The following is a 21390-nucleotide window of genomic DNA, read 5'->3' as shown; positions in this document are numbered from 1 at the left end:
TCATCATTTCTTATAGCACTATTCCATCACAACCATAAACAACTTGGTCAGCCATTTCCCAACTGATGGACATCCCCTCAATTTCCACTTCTTTGCCACCACAAAAAAAAGAGCTGCTCTAAATATTTTTGTACAAAGAGGTCCTTTTCCTTTTCAAAAAAGTCTATTTCAGATACAGAAATACTAATGATATTGCTGAATCAAATGGAATACATGATTTTAAAAATAATTAAGTAAAACCAATATTTTTTATATTTCCCACTCCCTTTTGAAAAAAAAGACTCTTGGGGCAGCCAGGTAGCACAGCGAGTAAGAGCACCAGCTCCAGTGTTGAGAAGACCTGGAGATCAAATCCCAGGCTCAGACACTTAGCACCCACCCAGAAACACCTGACCGTGTAACCTTGAGCAAGTTACTTAACCCCAATTGCTTAGGGGCAGCCAGGTGGCTCAGGGAGTAAGAGCACCAGCTCCAGTGTTGGGATGACCTGGATCAAATCCGGGCTCAGATACTCAGTACCACACCCAGAAATAACTGGCCGTGTAACCTTGAGCAAGTTATTTAACCCCAATTGCTTAAAAAAAAAAAAAAAAGACTCTTTTGTAAATTTTACATAAACTACTTTTCCCAATATATCCCTGCCTCCATCCCTTGCTAAAGAGACATTCTTTATATGGATAATTGAAAGGAAAGTTCTACTGAATTAACACATATATTAAGTCCAATTCCATATGCAAGGTTCCATAGCCATAGTCTTCCTTCCTCTAGATAAAACTCCTCCTTATTTGAAAAACAATGAATTGGTAGAAGGAATATTAAAAAAAAAAAGTACAAACTAGTCATGAATTTATCAAGTGCAGAAAAAAAGAAACAATTTATCAATAAAGATCTGAAATTTAAAGTGGGTCCTTTCTTCCTGAGGTGAGAAATCCTGAATAGATTTCATATGTACCTGCCTTGGATTTACATTACAATGCTACATCATATCAAGTATAGTAAGATTCAGTACAAAACAGATCCCCTATAGCCTTCATCCTAAGAGGGAGGATTTCTCAAGGATTACCAGCCCTTTTGACATAGGCAGCCTAGTGGTAGAGAGTTAAAATTCATGCTCCAGCATAGCCCATATGGCAGGGCTCATTGAGTGCTGGCCTTTTAGTCAAGAGGATTTGGTTGGTACCCAGCCTATAATGCACACCCACAAATCATTTAAACTCAACTAAAACTGAGGTATCCTTCAGTTGGGAAATGTGTCAGTGGAAGGTGGTCCCACAAAGATGAAATCCCAGATGCTTGACATATCAACCTATTGCCAATGAAATAATCCAAAGAGAGTTACCTGAAATGCTAGTGGTGGCTTATCCATCTGGTGTTTAAGCTAAGGAAGCTTCAACTGAAGCAGTCAGTTTGGGGCCCTGACCTTTGTTTCTTGCTCTGTTTCTCCTCTTCAGGAAGCGTACACAGGTCAGCATGGAAGGTGAATGTATCTGCAGAAAATGGCTTGGGTTGGTATGTGTCATCAGCTCCCATGGAAGAGAAGCAGGACCTGCGGTTCACCAAGGAGTCTGTGCAGCATTTGGTGACTTTGTCACTCACTGGGGTCTTCTCATGCTGGCGACACAGCTGATCAAATACAATATCTACCTAAAGCAAAAAAAAAAAAAAAATGGTGAATTCACCAAATGGGTAGGGTGGACACAGTATTTCTTTCTTTAAAAAAAAAAAAAGCAATTGGAGTTAAGTAACTTGCCCAAGGTTACACGGCCAGTTGTGTGTGTGTGTGTGTGTGTGTGTGTGTGTGTGTGTGTGTTTGTGGGTGTTAAGTATCTGAGGACGGAACCGATTTCGGGTCTCCCAACTCTGGGCCAGTGCTCTTACTCACTGCACCACCTAGCCACCCCGACACATTAGTATTTCAACAGACCAAATTCAACTGTTACATTAAAGCCCACCATTATTCATTGCCCTGATCCAATTTCAGACATTGAATTTTTTAAGTCTCTATTCCAAGAGCAATTAGAACCTTCTGAAAATGTAGGGTTTTTAAAAAATAAATCAATTAGGGGTTTTGATTGGGGATTTTTTTTAGGTGCTTTGCCACAGAGAAGAAATAATCAACATTTATGAAGAGTATCCTCTACCAGAAAGTCATTTATTCACATATCAAGACAAAAACTCATGACAGTAGTATTCAAGTGGAAAAGAAAGGAAAAAAACTTACATAGCCCTCACCACAGGCCGTTTTCTGGGGGTCACCGAGTTTACAGCATTTACTGACAATTTTTCCAACCTTTCACACAAAGTCCACCAATGTTGGGGTTGACAATTGAGGTATTTTCCTGGTATAACTGACCAGCAATCTGTAATTACAATGTTCCAAATGTTTGTAGTCAGTCAAAGAATCAATTTTTGGTAAAACAATAATGATAATAGCATAAAAACTTTTCTAGCAGCAAACATCAATGCAGAGTCAACTTGACGTCATTACATGGTCCATCCCTGGTGGTCAATATGGCCCTTCCATTTTTCTCTTTTCCTGGCCCTCCACAGCTCATCCATTCTACCCAGTTCTGGGTTTGGGATAGTAGTGACAAAGACATTTTACGAGGCTTCACAGATCCCCTCAATGATGTTCACATTTTCAATGACAGAAGCTTCCCAAATATCCCCATTTTCCCCAGTATTAACCTGTGATCCATGGGTCTTTCTTAAACACTGAACTTAATGTAACTCTTCAGTCTACACCAATACTTGGTATTCTACAAATTTACTTTCCACTACAAAGAATAGTCCAATCATTTATTCATCCTGAACCATTTGGTTTACATTTCACATGGTGTCCCAAGCCTCATAGCCTCAACAAGTCTGGCAGTCTTTAGTCTTTCTTCCTTTCATAGCTTTTCAGCAATGGATCACATCACCTTTCAGGCTTCAATTTTCCATGCTAAAGAAACTTATTTAGTTCAATACTCAATTATTGACTTAGAACTTGAGAGGATCCTGGAGGCCACTGAGTCCAACACCCTCATCTTACAGAGAAGGAAACTGAGTCCTAGTGACTTGTCCAGTACTAGACAGCTAGCAAGGGTCAGAGTCAGGTCACAATCAAAGGTCAGGCTCAGACCTTCCTGACTCAGAGGCCAGTGTTCTCCTCACTGCCCCAAGCTGCCTCAGTCTGAATAATAGCAAATCACTGGACAGCCCAAGTCCTACCCTTGCAACTCCAAGGTATTAAAGTAACCAGAGACTTTCAGAGCACTTTGAAATGGAAAGGTGAAACTTTTGTGTTTTATGGCCTTTTAAAAGAAACAGTTTTTCCACCCTCTTACACACTAAATATTAAAAGCTGATCAAGCTGTGAGGTCCCACTTACACATTTTCAAAACCGTCTTCTCCAACTTTTTCAAAAAGATCACATCTGGCCTTGACGAAATGGCTGGACTCATCAATAATAGCTTTCCGTCGATCAGCCTGAAAGCATTAAAAGGTGATTTATAGTATGTCCTCTGTAGACACATTACATTTATTACTGATTGATTTTAATTGTTTATACCCAGTTAAGAAATCATTAGCCCTCAGCAATTATTCCATCCAGCTCACTTAATTTCATTTAAAACCATACCTAAAAGATCAAACAAGGGTTTTGAAGACTTCTATACACGAATATTACAATTACATTGCCTAATGACTCTCATGCCCAGGAAAACTCAGAAAGTCTTCTTTAAGGCTAAGTTGAGTCTCTTAAATTGCACCTCTCAGAATGCTATTTTTTTCATTGTCTTGGTGTAAATGGAGAGGAACAAAACTTTTTCCTTTGTAAAAGAACTGCTTTAGAATGACTGAGCCTTATTTCCATCTCTAGGACAGCTATTCTTAAGTCTTTTAAACATTGTTCACAATGTCATCTGAAAGCCCAGAATTAGACAAGAGTCCCAAGGTAAGGTCCAATTAGCACTCATATGACATCACTTTCCCCCCTTTTTATGTACTGTGCTATCATTTCCAGATCAAGCAAATAAAGTAGTTTGATTTTTCTTTCTTTGTCATGAGAAACCTACCACTTTGGTAAGAAGGAGGGTCAGCCGTGGCACAGCACTCCTCAAGTGTGTTTTCATAGTCCTTGGCAAGCCTTAGCATTGTGGTAACACCAAGCTCAGGGTGTCTTCTCGCACCATCATACAAATAGCTTAAAACCAAACATCAAACAGATGTGAACATGGTAGGGAACAGGATCAGCCCCCAGCATTCTTTCCCTGTGCTAAAGTCCCATGAATTTTGTAATGTTACAATCACAAAAAAAGGATTTCTGATACGAAATATTTAGATTTCACTTTGCTTGATCTTTATATTGATGGATTCACCAGATAGGGTTAAATAATTCATTTTTTCAAAAACTCAGTTCTGTTCTATGCTGCCCTACGCTATAATATTGCAACCTATCACTGAGTCCAGAGGACAGTCAGCTCCATCCTGCACTCTTCTCTTTCTTAGTGGTCACATGTCTGGATGGCTTTCAATTTCTCAGTTAGTCTGCACATTCCTGGATTGTTAATATTCTATCTTATACTTCCTTGCATCCCATGAAGTGCCTTGTTCAGAACTGTGGGTGTAATATGGACTGAAAATGTATTTGTCCTATAAAAGAGAGTGAATGAATAGATGGACCAGTGTATGGTGGGTTGCATGGATGGATTAAAAACACCTCAGCAGACAGGGGCAATTCTGTCTTCCTTTCTTCCCTAAGGAATGAATAATAATGGTATCAAACCTCAAGGCCACAAAGTGAGGAGTTTCCAAGCTAAAAGAGGCCTGTGCAGCCCTTTGTCCTCCTCCAAATCTCATCCATGACCATGGATGGCCAAAACTATCTCCCATACCCGATATATCTGTCCTCTCTCGGCCAACAGGGCAATTATAACTTCCTGCTGTCATTGGCATCTTCTTGAGGTTGAAAAGAGTGTATACTTCCTGGAGCTAAAGATGAGGTTCAATTAAGCTGAAGTCACAGAGTCATTGGCCTGGATCCCGTGACTAAGTACAACAGAAGACACAAAGAACAAGGTTTGTCTCCATTTCTGTCTAAAGGACTTGGGGAGAGGCAAAGGCAAGGAGTAGCCAACAACTCTGCAAGTATGAAGCGAGTAGAGTGTCAGGGGTATGGTATGGAGCATGTGACAGGATCCCAAGAGTGAGATGGAAAGTGTCATTACTTGGCTAAGTAGCGGTCCTTTGCCTCATTGTAGTTTTTGCAAGCATCCTTGGTTTCCACGTATTCAGCGAGGAAGTTAGGGAGGTCAGCAGGAATGTCATCATTCTCCAAATCAACAATGCACTGGCTCTTCTCTATTAGAGGCTTGTCACAGCATTGTCCGAGTTTGGAGGAGATTGAATCTTTGTTGGTACAAATGTAGTCAGAAAGAGCTGCCTACATGCAGGAAGAGAAAAGTGGCCCAATGGAGGGTCAATATCCTTAGACTCTCAGGACTGCAATCCAGCTCTACTTTTCCCTTCTAGAATGCCCTATGGAACCTCCCTATTTTTAACAAACTGTGCTTCACTTAGATTCCATCCTCTGGAGCTCCTTCCCTATCCTTACAGCCCCAGAAAACTGACATTCCCGTAGAGACAGTGCATCCTTGCCCAAGTTCTTCAGAAGGGGATACCCCTTCTCTTACTCTTTATGTCTGTTCTTAATACAGAGAGAGAGAGAGAGAGAGAGAGAGAGAGAGAGAGAGAGAGAGAGAGAGAGAGAGAGAGAGATTGACCAAGAAAGAATTGAGGGGAGGGCTCCTTGCCCCCCTCACTGCCACTTTCAGGCCCTTCCCATACCACCAGTCTTCACTGTCTTCCTTTGAAGTTCAACCCAAACAGATGCATCACCCTGCCCAGACCTTAGTGGGTTTTATCAATGTCTCCTGGTTCATTTCCCCCCTTTCTCTTGAGCTTCAGTATTTGGTTTCAGCTCAAGTCTCTCCCCACTCCTGCCCATTCTCCACTTGGCTAATTCTTCAAAGGTTTAGGTCTAAACAAGTGACTCCCCTACTTAGTGAATGCCATGGATCTTTAGTACCTCCATCATCAAATACGACCTTCTCTCTTTGATACCCAAAGTGTTACATAGTTGGTCCCTTTCCTAGCTTGTTAGTCTTCCTATACTTAACTCCATTTCACAAGCTCTCCAATTCAGGCACACTGGCCTACTTAGAACTGACTCTACCCCATGCCTCCCTGCTCTGTTGCCCCTCCCCCCTCCCAGCCTTTTCATCTTAGATTTCCTGTGGTTTTGTTTTTTTAAGATAGATTAAGAGGTCTTCTAGTTATGAGTCTCCTCTCCTCAGATTACTTCCATGTACCCCATGTATATCTTGTATATTGATTATGCATTTGCATATTGTCTGCTCCCACCAGAATGTAAGCTCGTTGAGAACAGGGACTATTGTCTTTCTTTGCATCCCCACTGTACATAGCACAGTTTCTAGCTAGGAGGTGCTTCATAAATGTTTATTAACTGACCAACTGAATATCAGCCACGTTTACCTTAGCATCAATGGCGTTTTCCCAAGATAACCAAAAATAATAATACAACTATTATTAATACTTAATTATACTATTAAGTATCGACACTATTAATAATATTATTAAGAATACTCTTAAGAATAACTTTGGTAAGGAAAGTAATACAGCTGGAGGATACGAGTAAGCACAGGGTCAGAAGGAGTGGGAAAACTTCTCCTAACAGGGGATTGGGGGAAGCAATGAGAACACTAGAACCAGACCTGTCTACTGTATTTCACCATCTTGTTAATGACCTCCCTGATTTTTATCCAGCAACAAGGAATTACTAAGTGCCTTCCACTTGTAAGGTACTGTGCTATGCCCCAGGAATTCAACAGCAAAAATTGCTTACCCTCTAATAGCTTATGTTCTATCCAGGGAGATAAGTTCTGTACATAAGTTTTATAGCAATTTTTCTGCTCAAAGACATGAACAGCTGAAGGGGTCAGAAAATGTCTCCTATAAAGAGGGACACAAATTTGGCCTACTGTGTGGCAGACAGTAGGTGCTTAATAATGCCAATTGACTGACTGCATGAGAGAATAAGCTGAGGTTTGAAAAGAACTACAAATTCAAATTTATTCATTGTGATTTCTCTGATGCTATATTGGTTAAATTTGTGTATTAAAAACTCAGATAAGTACATTCTAGAGAAGCTTATACAACAACAATACAGTTTAATATCAATAAATACTTACCCTGTCATCAGCACACTCCAACAGGTCCCCATGGCAACATTCTGCATGAATCTTGGCAAGATCATTCACTATTTTATGAAGTTCAGCAAATTCAGTCTTAGGGAATTTCTGACTTAGACGAGCTATGAGCCTAGAAAGAATATTCACAGTAGGTTAATTATTAAAATTTCAAACTTACAAAAGAATTTCCTAGAAGTTATTTTTTTAATTGCTATGAATACTTGAATGAGTTGACATAGAAAGTGTCAGATACAGGACTTGAACCCAAGTCATTCTGACTCAGAAGATAATACTTTATACATTCTATCATACTCTTTTATCATTAATCTTTGGGAAAGGGAAGGATCGTCCAACCCTTTGTATTAGCAATTATTATTAGCATCATTGTTATATTTTTGTGGTCTTAGAAGGCATTAACCACATCTATCATTCTTTTTGCAATTTCTAAGCACTTAATAAATATAGCTACCTAGAGACTCTGGGGTATTTTGGAGACCCCACTACAGGGAGGTATTTCAGGCAATCAAACCCAAGGTGGATGAGTGCTTTTACAATGAAAAGAGAATCAGGGTTTAGCTGGGCTGAATCAGATTACACCATGAACCAAAGTGGTAGACAGAGAATTGGCGAGAACCAGACACCCTAACCAATATGTCACGGGGAGAAATTTAAGCATTAATCTGAGTCAAAAAGGGATGCAGTAAGAGTGGGGTTGTGGGAAAACCCCGCTCAAAAAGCATCTCTAATACTCTGAACTGGAGAAGAAACATTTCTATAAAAGTTAAAACTGGAATAGGAATGCCTGCGACTTTGATTACAAGAAGTAAACAGGAAATGTTCAATTCTGAGATAATTAAATTGATTCTGTATCATGTTTATTGATCTTATTTACAATTAATTGCTTTTGTCCTGTAACTGCCTAAGTCATGGTTCTTTGTCTCTGAGCTTAGTCCAGAAAAACAGTGATCTTCAATGAGTTTAGTTTAGAAACTGCTTCTCCTACTATTCACTGCTTTATTATTGGCTCAAGGAATTCTGCTACTCTTGGGGGATGAGGGTGGACACAAGTTAAGCTTTCCTTCATGTATGTCTGGTTTGCTATGCATAGATGTCTGGCCCACCATCTTTTATAACCTTGCAAACAACCTCAAACAATGAATTTGTCTCAGTCACAGGAGAGAAGGAGGGAGCTGGTTCCTACTTCCATTCAATTTCCAAATTCCAATCAATCATATTGTTGCCTGTGCTTCAGTTATGTAACCAATCATGTTGTCCTCAACCTCATGATGTAACCTACTCTATTATATACTTTGTTCTATGCTTATAAAATGAGTTGTATCTTCAATTCTTTTTCTTTTGGCTAATTGAGACAATATTCAGACCAATTCTACTGGCAGGTTAATGCCTTTATAAATAAAATGTTATTTTGCTTGGAGAAAGAGTCTCCATTGTGTGAATTTCACTTACAACTGATTTTTTTTTATTTTTTGGAAGTGATAAAATTAACAACAAAAACGGGTGATAGTTATAGATAATGGAATCCCAGGTATTTTTCCATTTTTGCTTCTTTAACATACAAAGGTTTTTAGGCAAATGGAACTTAGAAACTTACCCAGCCTTGACAGCTCTCTCTCCAAACTTGTCTAAACTAGAGCATAGGTATCTCTGTTTTGCACCATCAGCTTTTACTTTTAGTTTTAAAGCAGAGAGCTGTAGAAAGAAGAAATTGCCTTTTTTAAAAAATATTTTCCCTATTTTTGTTAATATGAAAAATAAATTCCTTACAAAGTCCTCACAAATTAATCACACTTTTTCTTCATAATTTAAGGGGGTTAACATGAGTTCCATGACAAAGAAAGAGAGGGAAAAAAGTTGAGACCCTGCTCTATATGAGGATTGCCCATCCACCAATAATAAGGTATGCACTTGGGCTTGTTTTCTCAGTATCAGTGATAGATTCTTGAATGAAGCACTTTAAATTTCACTTTTGTGGTTTCTCTTGTGATGCAATTAGAAGACAGTTATTCAGATTTAGGAATAGCCAATGATCACCTCACCTTGTAAGTTGCAAGAAGAAAAAGGATACTGTGAGTTTTCTCTTGGTGCCCCTAGGACCTTGATGTTATCAAATATGGGACTGATAATTGCTTGTTGGATTTGAATTGTAGCTAGAACATTCATTTTTATGAACATAATGTGTGAATACATCAAGCTAATCAGCCACAAGGACAGTGAACTTTCTGGACTTCAGTTTCTTCATCTGTAATGAAATTATTAAGTATAAGGATCTCCAAGGTCCCTCCCAGCTGTCAATCTGTACTCCTATCTGCAATATGAAATCTTTAACATACTATACACTGAGGGAACAAGCTATGTACCTTTGCTAAGTATGATTTACACTGTGCATCTGGAAAATTATATAGCACACATTCTTAAAGATAGTTTCAAAAGCATTTAAGAGAGAAATATTTTTCAACAGCTATCAAAGTTAAATTATTTATTTACTAACCAGTATTAGACTTGGGAATAAAGTAAAGATGTATGGGGTTTGAGGGGAATCCAAAAAGAGCTCAAATTCAAAACATCTCTTACACTGGCTTACTCTCTGCCTAAAATTTCACTATTAGAGATACATTCCTTCAGGTTAAGGAACTATTTCTCCTAGAATCTTCTTTTGAAAAGGAAAACACTATTATGGTAACAGAATTCAATTATTAACAATTGAATGTGAATTATTTTGAGAGATTACTTTTCAAAGAAGACATTAGGTTGAGAGCATGGTGTCAAAGAGATAGGGAAGGGGTCGGGGTATATTTTGATAGGGGAGAAGCCTTTCTGGGGAGAATGGACTTGGGAATGTTACTGCAGTGGGGTACTTTAGAAAGAGAAGAGTCAAGGGTACAAAGGGTACAAAATATCTCCTGGGTTATGGGAAAGAGTCTAAAGGAACCATGAAGATACACTTCACCTGCTCCCCAATTTTCCTTAGGGCCAACTATGTCATCAGGAAACTAGGTGGTCCAGGGGATAAGAATACTAAGATTTGACTCAGAAAGGCTCATCTTCCTGAGTTCAAATCTGCCTCAGACGTTTACTGGCTGTATGAACCTGGACAAGTCACTTATTCCTCAGTTCTTCATCTATGAAATGGCCTGGAGAAAGAAGTAGCAAACCCCTCCAGTATCTTTGCAAAGAAAGCCCCCAAATGGAGTCACAAAGAGTCAGACATGACTGAACATGACTGTACAAGAAAACTATGTCTATCAACTGCATCTTCAGCCCTACCTAATGTTCCACTATCATCAGTCAGCACAGCTCCTTCTTCTGCCTATTGTAGAGTCTGTCCACTCCACAAATATAAATTCACATGTTTGCACATGTGTACACACACACACACACACTATGCTGACACCAGGACTCAGAAAGTTCTCAATTGCATTATTACAAATAATGAAATGATAGAGTGTTTTGGAAAGTTGAAGCTACACAGTGGCAGATCCTCTCATACTACCAGTCACAGATGTGAGATCAGTACTGAAGAACAAAGAAAGGATCAAATACTTAGAGTTGGTAAGAGCACCAAATACTATTCCCTCAAATTACAGGTTAGAAAACTGAGTACAGGAGAAATTAAGTGACTTGCAGAGGGTCACACAGCAGGTAAGCACCTGAGATGGGACTTCAGCCCAAGTCTCCCTGACTTCCCTCCCTCCCCCAAGGGTCTTCTCTACTGCACCACAGTGCCTGTCAAGCCAAGGGCCAGGACTCAAGAAAGTGATGATGGATGATCATGGGAAGTTAGATGGGACTTCTTGGGCCCAGGGATCCCCCACTGATTGTCTCTCTCTGTCTCTGTTCCTCTGTCTCTGTCTCTCTGTCTGTGTGTGTGTGTCTCTCTCTGTGTATCCATGTTTGTGTGTGTCTCTGTCCGTCTCTCTCACCTTTTCACTGAGGTATGTGGCTTTGTCAGCAGCCTGGCAACATTCTTTCATTATGCCAGCATACTCATGAGCATAGGCAACGAGTGCTGGGCCATAGAAATAGGGCTGTCTTCTGGAAATCTCATACAGGTACCTGAAAATGCCAAGAGAACCAACTCACTTTTCAGGAACTGAACAATGAATGTCCCAACTTTATAACAACATCAACCAGAACCAAGTGACGGCAGTTTATTTCTCCAACTGGACCTAACAAGATTGGACTTGAGTTACCCCCTCTCATCAGGAGCTGTGACTTCACTGGCGTTCTTTCAGCTCTAATTAGGAATTGGTGTGTCTAAGACAATCATCAACAAGACCTAGGGCAAAAGATGTAAAAGCTCCCCTTCAGTTGAGGAGTGAAGAGAAGGAATCCCTGAGAGGGCAGCAAAAGTCTCAGGCAAGGCTATGAATAGAGAGTGATTCACCAAGGTCCAGCAATTTCATATCAAAGTTAGTTTTTTGGACGCTGCTATTTCTACACTGATCAAAGTGCTATAAATGTTTTCAGCTTCCTCTGAATCCACCACCCCTAGGACCCTGAATCTAGGTCCAGCTCTGAGCATAGGAGATTCTGAGCAGGGAAACTCCTTCTATCTCTGCAGATTGGCCACTTTTCAATTTCAAGCTGCCAGGGGCACTGGGACCACAGAATTCTAGAGCTAGGAAGGGGTTCAAAGACCATCTGATCTAACCCCCTCATTTCATAGATGAGGAAACTGATGCCCAGTGAACTTAAATAACTGTCCTTTGCCAACTGGATGGCAGTGGACCATCCGAAAGCGCTGGGCCTGGATGCAGGAACAGCTAAGAAACTTGGTAGTTGTGTGACATTTAGCATGTCACATGATCTCTGCCTCAGTTGTCTTATCCGAAAAATGAAAATCACAACAGTGTCTAAATAATTTCTTGTGGGAATCAACTAAAATAATTTTTGTAAACCCCTTAGCACAGAACCTGGCACATGGTAGGTGCTTCATAAATATTCTTCCCCTTCCTCCTGAGCCCCACACAGATTGCACATAGGACCTATGCCAGGGCTCCTTGTCTCCTACGGTGGCCCACTAGCCCCTACACTCATTTTCCAATATCACTTACTTTCCCACTACTAGCTTTTCATCCTCTTGGAAAGCTTTGCACTGAGTTTCGGGTTCAGGTTCTGCAATTTTGGGGAGGTCTGGGGGGTCATTTTTGTGGCTCAGGAAGCAACGATTTCTTTCAGGCTCTTCCTTAGTACAACAATCTGCCATCTCTCCATACATCTCCTGGAAATTTTCCATTTGGCATAACTTATCCCCAAAAAGTTGGTGCTAGGAGGGAAAAAAAATGGGTGGTTAGTCACTGAGACATTTAAAGTTCTAGGCCAACTTGACTTTCTTTTCTGAGTGGAACAAGACTCATGAGACAAAAAGTTAGGAAAGAAAGCTGCCGTAATGGTCTTCTGCTTCTCTCAAAGCATCTGACTTCTTCTTAGTTCAGAACAATTTCTTGCATTTTTCTAATGAGAGGAAACAGTTCTGGGCTGATATTTGGGTGAGAAGTCCAAGAACTGAGAGAGAAATAGGCTTTTTGGTGAGACACATTACTATTGACTCTGATCTCCTGTCTGAAATGAGATGAAGAGAGAAGGTCAAACTCAAGCGCAGAGTTGATACTCACAAGGGATTTGCCACAATTTTCCGCTGTCTCATCAGCAGCACAGCCTTTTGCAAATTCCACAACCTCGAGCATTAATTTTTTGTGATGTTCAAATGGGCATTTCTGGAGGTTTTGAGCAAATGTGATCAACATTCTAAAACAAAGAGTTCTTATGGTTACTGAAAGCAAAGATGACATTAAATATTTTAAAAACCATTATAAATGGTTTGCTGTGCTAAAGATCCAATTGCATCCACACCATCTCCAGGTTAGTTAGATGACCTTCCACACCACACCAACTTGACTGGAGTACCAAGGCATCCTGAGACAGACAGGCCTGGCATGTGCCTCATGGGTGAGGAGGAGATAGCCCAGAAGTCTGCAGCCAAGAACCCTAGGAATAGCAGCTCCCCTCTACAGCACACTTTGGTCTACTCTGACATCCCCACAGCCATTTACAAGGGGATCAAGCTTTTTAGAGATGACCAATGGCAACTGGTTCTGAGGCTGCTTTCATCCCCCATGCCTTCAGCAGCTACAGCTACCAAAGACCCAGAAAAGAAAATTCTCCTCACCAAAGTCCTTGGCAAAGTCAAATGGCTCAACAGCAGAAACAGAGAATGGTTTTGTCAGTGGGAGTGTCATTAAAGGAGAGCTATTACCATCTACTTTACTATTTTACCGTAAGGACCATGGGATTTTTTCCATCAGCCTTGTAGCTGCATTTTTTAAGTGTGTTCTCCTTGAGAATAGGGACTGCTTTTCTTTTGTGTGTGTGTGTGTGTGTGTGTGTGTGTGTGTGTGGCTCCAGCCCTTACCACAGTGTTTGATGAATGATTTTTCCTTCATTCACTCTACAAGGATCAATATAGATCATCTTTTCTTCACTGCTCCTACCAAAGGGGGGGGGGTCTAGAATAATCATTTATACAGTCACTTAGCTCTGTGCTTCACTAATATTCTCTCATTTGATCATCAGAATCTCCAGTCACGCTACATGCTAAGTGACTGATAAGTTTAAAGAGGGTTTCTTCCAAAAGGCATTTGCATTTTAACAGTTAAACAAATGGGGAAAAGTTTTCAGGTAGAACTTCAAGTTTTAGTCAGTTGATGAGGATTTTGTGGAGGAAGAAGAGTATCTTTCTAGCTGCCCCCAAACTGTTCAATTAGGCATCTAGGACCTTAAATCTAGAAGCCTTTGACACTTATTATGTCACTGATTACTAGACATATTACCCAGGGGAAGTCATTCAACCGCTGTCTACTTCAGTTTCCTTATCTGTAAAAATGGTAATAACAATAGCACCCAGCTCCCAGGGTTGCTGAGAGAATAAATGAGAAAAAATTTGTCAACCACTTTGCACACCTTAAAACACTATGTAAACACTAGCTATGATTGTTAACTCCACATATATAATTATGTACCCTTTGTATTCTATGAACCAGCAACATAACAGCACATTCTGGGGGCACTACATATGGTTCTGAGCATCATTCCTGTAGCAATATAAAGCAATATAATGCTCCCATCAAGAATGCTCACAGAGAGGCAGCAGCCACCAGTCCATGGTGCTAAGCTTCAGTTAGGTGTGATGGATGCAGGCAAACATAGTCTCTAATTGTTCCACTCCTAACAGCTCCCTCTCTTTCTCTCCAATCAATGCCAGGCTAATAGACTTGGGCCTGCTTAGGCGACTACACAATGTCTTCTGTTAGATTTCTGAGCATCCCCATGGAACTCAATATCCCCTTGATGTCCGAATGTCTCCACATTCCATAGACCAGAAAAGCCAGTATGGAGTGGCATTGAAAGAATATGTCAGATAAGATATTTTTAAAAATAAAAATCTCTTTTCTAAGTTTTGCATTTCTCAATCATTTATTTTAATGACTATAGCACTTTGGAGCTTCATGATCATATCATATTCCATCCCACAAGCTGTGAACTTCAATACCAAAAGAAACATAGAGCAATGAAAGCTGCCCTGTCCCTTGAAAGGGCCACCACAGGAGAGATCCTGAAGACAAACTTCTAAGTGTAATGATGTCCTTCTAGTGCCCATAGAACATGCTCAGCTTCCATCCCTGGTGACCATATGGAAATGTGGAGTGCCCACTTCCAGCCATAAGTGACATCAGGTGAGATATCGAAAAAGTTCTTTAATTAGCTACTGAGCCTGAAACTAATGTAACTGAGTATGTTCCGGGGGGAAGTAGCAAAAAGAGGAGAAAGGAACCTGCTACATAAGGAATAAAGGGATAATGTCACAATCAATATCAATGGGAAAGTTAATCCAAATTTTCAATAATTATACTTACAGCGCTTCCACATTGTTTTCACCCAAATCTCTATACCGCTTGGCAATCTCACTCTTAGCTAGAAATAAAACAAAGAACATTGATGTGTGTGTGTGTGTGCAAGCATGTGCACACATATATTTAACCACCAAGTGAAGAATCTCAGCTCAATCTAGGTATAGTTTATCTATCTGATTCAAAAGACTTCCACCAGCACAGAAAAATCTTTGTAGAATAGTCAAACTCAGGCCAGTATAACATCTGGAGAATTGTTGATTGGCAAAGTTGCTTCTTGAATCAGTTTGAACTTTAAGGTGTTTTTCCTCATCTAAGATAAGATTTTTATGGTTTATTTTTTTTACAAAAATTTAAATACACAATAAGAAAAGAAAAAGAAAAATATTGTAAACTTAAATTTTGAAACTTAAATACAAAATAAGAAAAGAAAAGCATGTCATGTGCACAGCAGAATGCAAGAGAGAATCCAAAATATATAGCAATCGATTTCCATTTCAAGAAATACTGCTGCTCTGTTGAGAGCTGTCCATCTTTTCTTTGTTTCCTTGTAGTAAGCATTCTTTTGTTCTCTGCTGTGCACTTTTTACTTTATACTTTTCCCCCTTCGTCTCCTCCTCCCCTAGAAAGCTACAATTAAGCATGGAGATGGATAGATAGATGATAGATAGATAGATGTATATATATACATATATACAGACAGACATGTTTAGACATATACTTTCTCTAACAGTTCTATTTCTGATTTTTTATTTTATTTTTCTGTGTATCTCATTTCTTATCCCTCCTTAACTACTCTACTTTACTTCTATCCACTACCTTGCCTTCCTCTTACTTAATCTATTCCCCCTCCAAGGATCCTTCCCATATGCTCCTATTCCCATAAATCTAAATGCCCTTCTATACCCACCTTTGACCTATTCCCTCATCCTCCCCTTTAGAGATCCCTCCTGTATCCTCTTCCCCCTCCATATCCCTTAGTTTTGTTTTTTTTTTCTTTCTGAATTTAGAAGACTTTTATACTCTTCTGTTTGTATATATATTGTTCCCTCTTGAACCCATTCCCAATTAAAGTATATTTACAGAACTATCAGCTTTTCTCCCCATCTAATGACTCTGTGTCAGTTCTTCATCTTGCACCTCATTTGTATAAGATAGTTACTCTTTTTATCTGTTTCTAAATGGTTTTATATTTTAAAGTCATATATCCAGGTCTACCCCCAATATTTCTTAGGAACTATCCAATTACTAATAACAAACTTGACATACATTTTATGTTTTACATATGTGAAAGGTAAAAAGTCTGTCCTAATTGTGTGCCTTGTAGTTACCCTTTGGTATGTATTTATATTTCTCTTGGCTCTTGTATGTTGAATCTTCTCTTAAATTTACGTTTGTTTTTTTTTAAACAAAGTCCTGAAAATCTGACAGCTTCATTAAATGTACATTTTTTTCACTCAGGATTATGTTTAGCTTTGCTGGGTATGAAATTTTGGATCAGAATCCCACTTTTTCTGCTCTTCGATATGTAGTGTTCCAAGACCTGGGGTCTCTTAGTGTTGTCACTGCTAAGTCATGTGTGATTCTAAGTCATGTGGCACCATCATATTTAACTTTTTTCTTGTTGTTCATATTTTATCCTTGAATAGGGAATTTTGAAATTTGACTATAATATTCCTGTGAGTTTTCCTTGTAGGATCTCTCTGAAGTGGTAATTGGTGGGTTTTTTCTATTTTTAATTTCTCCTCTTGTTCTAATGCTTTAGGACAATTTTCTTTAATTATTTCTTGTATTATGGTACCAAGATTCTTTTTTTGATCAAACCTTTCAGGCAGTCCAATTTGTGTTATGTCTTCTTGATCTGTTCCCCAGATCAGTTTTTTTTTTTAATGAGATGCTTCACATTCTCTTCTACTTTTCATTCTTTATATTTTGTTTTGTTTTTTCTTGATCTCTTGTAACTTCTGGATTCCACTTCTCCAATTCTAATTTTTGAGGAGTCATTTTCTTCCTTAAGATTCTGGATCTCATTTTCTAATTTATTGACTTTCTTTTCATAACCTTCTTGTTTTTCTTGAACTGTTCTCCTTTTTAGTTTTATTTTCAATCACTATCATTTGATTTTTAGTCTTTTTAAAGTTTTTCTATGATTTGTTTTTGGCAGGCAATCATTTGATGCTACTCTTTGGTATAGAAGAGGGTTTATTAAAAAAAAAAGAAGAAGAGGGTTTATTTGCTTCAGTAGCCTCCACTGAAGATGAACCCTGGTCTTCTCTGTTCCAATAGTAACTCTCTCTAGTTGGATTCTTTCTCCTTTGCCCATGCATTTTTTTTAATCTGTAGTGGCTTAATTTTTGTAATCAGCTCTAGTCCTGGCATAAGGGGGATGGTGCCACTGTCCTCAGACCCTCCTTCAGTTCTCCCTTCTGATCTGGAACCTGAAACAAAGACTTCCAGCCTTCTGTAAGTGCCCACAACCAACAGTGCTTCCAAACCACTGCTTCTGCACTCCTTGGGGTGAATGTTGGGTCCTTCTCTCCCCCCCACCACCCATCCTGGCTGCATCTCCACAGCGAAACTAGGTCTGGTATTTCTTGTCAGCAGAGGTTCCCTTGGTCTTCTCTGGCTCAGATAACCAACTCCCCTCACTATCCAGGGGTAAAAGTTCCTGTGCCTAGGGCCAAGGCAGCCTACCAACCCAGCTAATCCTAGAATTTACCTCTTGTTGTTTAAATTGGCCCAGGACCTGGCCTTGAGGTGTTTACTCTTCACAGAGACTAAACTTCATCCTGATATTTTTCTTCAAATCTTCCAACATTGTCCCAGGAGGACCCCTGTTCTTCCCCTACTTTTATTATTTTTACTGCTCTATGTTCATTCTGAGTTGTTTTTTCATCCCTTTTGTGGGGGAAGATCATGAGGGCTTAGAATTTTCTGGCCTACTCTACCATCTTCCTTGAATCCTCTCCTTTTTACTGTTTATTGGATCCTTTTCAGTCATGTCTGACTCTTCATGACCTTTCAGGGATTTGGGGGGAAACATATTGAAGCAGTTTTCCATTTCCTTCTCCAGATCATTTTACAAATGAGGAAACAGAGGCAAACAGGGTTAAGTGACTTGTCCAAGGTCACACAAACTAATAAGTGATTGAAGCCAAACTTGAACTCAAGTCTCTCTGACTCCAGGCCCAGAATCCATTCACCTAGCTGCCAAAGTAGGATTAGTTCTTCTATACCTCCTTCAAAGCAGTGATGAGAGGTGTGCCTGAAATGCAAATGCAATAAACCCAAACTCTAATCATAAAATTTATCTAATGGTTCTAGATTTTTGTATGCTGAGGCAGAGCTGATGAAATCCTAGCTGGGGAGATAGGAGAAATAAATGCCTTGTTTGTCTTTGGGATTGTACAACATTAAGAGTTATGGTGGCTACATTTTCTTCATCTGCAAAAGAAAATTACAGAAACTATCCTGTCTAGCATATTGACAATAAGAGACAGACTTATGGAATAACTTCTTTGACACTATATAGATACAGTCATCCTGATGAATATTTTTCACCTCCATAGGAAAATAAACACAAAGGTACCACAAATCACCAAAGATTCAATCTTCATTAAATCTCTCTTTCTGTATTAAAAAAGACCAGGAATAGAAAGATTCTTACGTGCATCTCTACGGAAGATTTCCCTGCAATGAACAGAACTGAAGAGGAAAAGAAGGGAAATAAAGGTGACCCACTTCATCTTGTCAACAGTTTCTGGGAACTGGTGGAGGAGAGAAGGTAGGATGTGGAGAGGAAAAATGGGTTAATATACATTTCTATCCAATAATTGTAGATTATTAACTCTGAACATCATTTCTTCCCACTGATTTCAAAATTCAGACTATTCTTGCCAAAACTGTCTTCTCACAAAGACCTTGTAAATTCATTAAAATTATGTAAAATACCTTATCAAGTTCCAAACAAGTATCTAGGTTATCTGTACCTTTTATGCAGTACCATCCTTTATTCTAGACTCCCATTTGGACATTTTATTTTGTGATACCTGTAAAATTTTAGCCAAGATGGAAGCTAAGTTTGGAGAGCTGCATGAACCAGGGCCCTAAGTTCAGAAATGAGCCTTGGCATGCCATTTGCACTGCAGAACTTACCTAATGGTAATGAGAGTCTGGAAAAAAAAAATTACTAAATAAAAAAGATTAGAATTCTTCCATTTTGTTCATTCCTAGGTTTACACAGAAAGTGTTGAAGATTGAAAATTCTCTATATGGTCCAGAACGCAACAAATGGAGAGCAGCATCTAGAACATCTAGAATACAGCTACATGTCCAAGAACTTTACATCATCAATCTCAGGCCAGATCCTTAAAAGCATTGCCCTTTCTGAAGCTCACTTTATTCTTCTAAATTGGTTTCATTTGTGATCCTTAGAAATGATTGTAGAAAATAATTGAAACAATTGGTTAATCAAAAACTTAAAACCACCAGGTTTTAATGACCAGGTGTCACCTCCCATAACCTTGAAAATGCTGAAATAACCCTCTTCAGACTGAAGCAACCTGTGTATTCATGAGACACACAGCAACACAGGTAGAGATAGAAACTAAATTCATATTATCAGGGAACTGTGGATACATATAGGCCAGAGAAAAAGGAAAGAAAAAGAAAACTAAGGTAGGGAAAGAGAAGGACAGAGGAAGAATGGAGCCAAGGTTGTGGAGTAAAGGCAAGGACTTGCCTGAACTCTCCCCCACATGCCTCCATATACTTTTTAAAAATTTCTCTAAACAAATTCTAGATGAGCAAACAAAACCCACGGAAAGGGTGAAACAAATTTCCAAACTCAAGAAAGTTTTGAAGATCAGCAGGAAAAGTCTGTGCACTAGGGTGAGAAAGGAGTGCAGTCCAGCACAGGCTGGGACCCAGAAAAACCAGAGTAGACGTTGGGAGTGACATTCTCTTACTCCCCTAAGGAAAATACCATCCATTTTAAAGTCAATTTCTAGCTCTAGCAGACACTCCGTCTACAAGGAGTTTAGATTCACCCTGGGAGATCCAATCACACCATCCCAGAATCTGAGTTCAGAGGCTAGCTAGTCTAATTTCTTTCTAAGAATGGCATCTATGACATCACAGACAAGTGGTCATCTAACCCCTGCTTAAAGACCTATAAGAGGAGAACCTCCATCTTCCATGTCAATCCATTACATTTTCAGACAGTTCTAGTTGTTATGAAGCTTTTCCTTTCCTTGAACGTAAACCTAATATTTTGAATTACCTTCCATTCTTCCTCTTTATATCCATTGACACCCAACACAATAAGATGAATACTACATTAACATGAAAACCCATCAAAGACTTGTGGTTTCTATTCCTACCCTCATAAGTCTCTTTACCAGTTTCTTCAGTCAGTGCCCTCCCATCATTGTTCCCCACTTTTGGAAGGATTCTCACTTTCTGGTGTAGTGAAAATGGTGCTGGACTTGCAATCACGAAGTCCTGGGTTTGAATCTTACCTCTGCCACATACTGGCTGTTATTCTAAGGACCAGGCATTTAACTTCTCTAAGACTTAGTTTCTTTTTCTGTAAAGGGAATAACAAGACCTAAAGCATCTATCTTAAGTGATTGTCATATCAAATAACATAATTTATGCATAGCACTTTGCAAATGTTGAAGTGTGATATAAATGTATAAATATAAGTAAATATAAATTTTACTTATTACTATTATTGGAGTCCTACCAAGCTCCTTTTATGAAACAAATATGTTGCTAATAGTAAACCAGGAAGAGCAAAAACAGAAATAAAATTATAGATCAATTTCACTCTTGAATATTGATGAAAAAATCCTAAATAAAATACCAGCTAGCTGGCTATAGAAATACATCACAAATATTACACAGTGTGACCAAATGAGATTTATACAAGGAATGCAGGGCTGGTACCCACATAAATAATCAGTATTTCTATATATCACCAACAAAGCCCTGCAAGAAGAGATAATAAGAAATATTTCATTTAAAATAACCAAAGGCAATATAAAATAACTGGGAATATACCAGCAAAAACAAAACCAGGGACGGCTAGGTGGTGCAGTGAGTAAGAGCGCCGGCCCCAGACTCAGGAGAACCCGGGATTGGTTCTGACCTCAGATACTTCACACACACACACACACACACACACACACACACACACACACACACAC

The 21390-nt window shown here is 39.2% G+C and overlaps 1 protein-coding gene across 1 annotated transcript; it reads right to left on the bottom strand.

Annotated features, from left to right (window-relative positions):
• Positions 1 to 1106: 1106 nt before the first annotated feature.
• LOC138169055 (albumin-like) lies at positions 1107 to 18927 on the bottom strand. The gene is given in 13 exon segments (XM_069098170.1): positions 1107 to 1185; positions 1421 to 1640; positions 2218 to 2360; positions 3374 to 3455; positions 4062 to 4186; positions 5211 to 5425; positions 7254 to 7383; positions 8866 to 8963; positions 11195 to 11327; positions 12329 to 12540; positions 12890 to 13022; positions 15188 to 15245; positions 18849 to 18927. Coding segments are annotated over 13 exon segments (1707 nt in total).
• Between the last annotated feature and the right edge of the window lie 2463 nt (positions 18928 to 21390).

Source organism: Petaurus breviceps, unplaced genomic scaffold (assembly GCF_028583685.1).
Source record: "Petaurus breviceps papuanus isolate PSGF00001 unplaced genomic scaffold, PetGlider_PUasm1.0 126, whole genome shotgun sequence".
Classification (NCBI taxonomy): Eukaryota; Metazoa; Chordata; class Mammalia; order Diprotodontia; family Petauridae; genus Petaurus; species Petaurus breviceps.
This window is presented reverse-complemented; position numbering and strand designations above follow the sequence as displayed.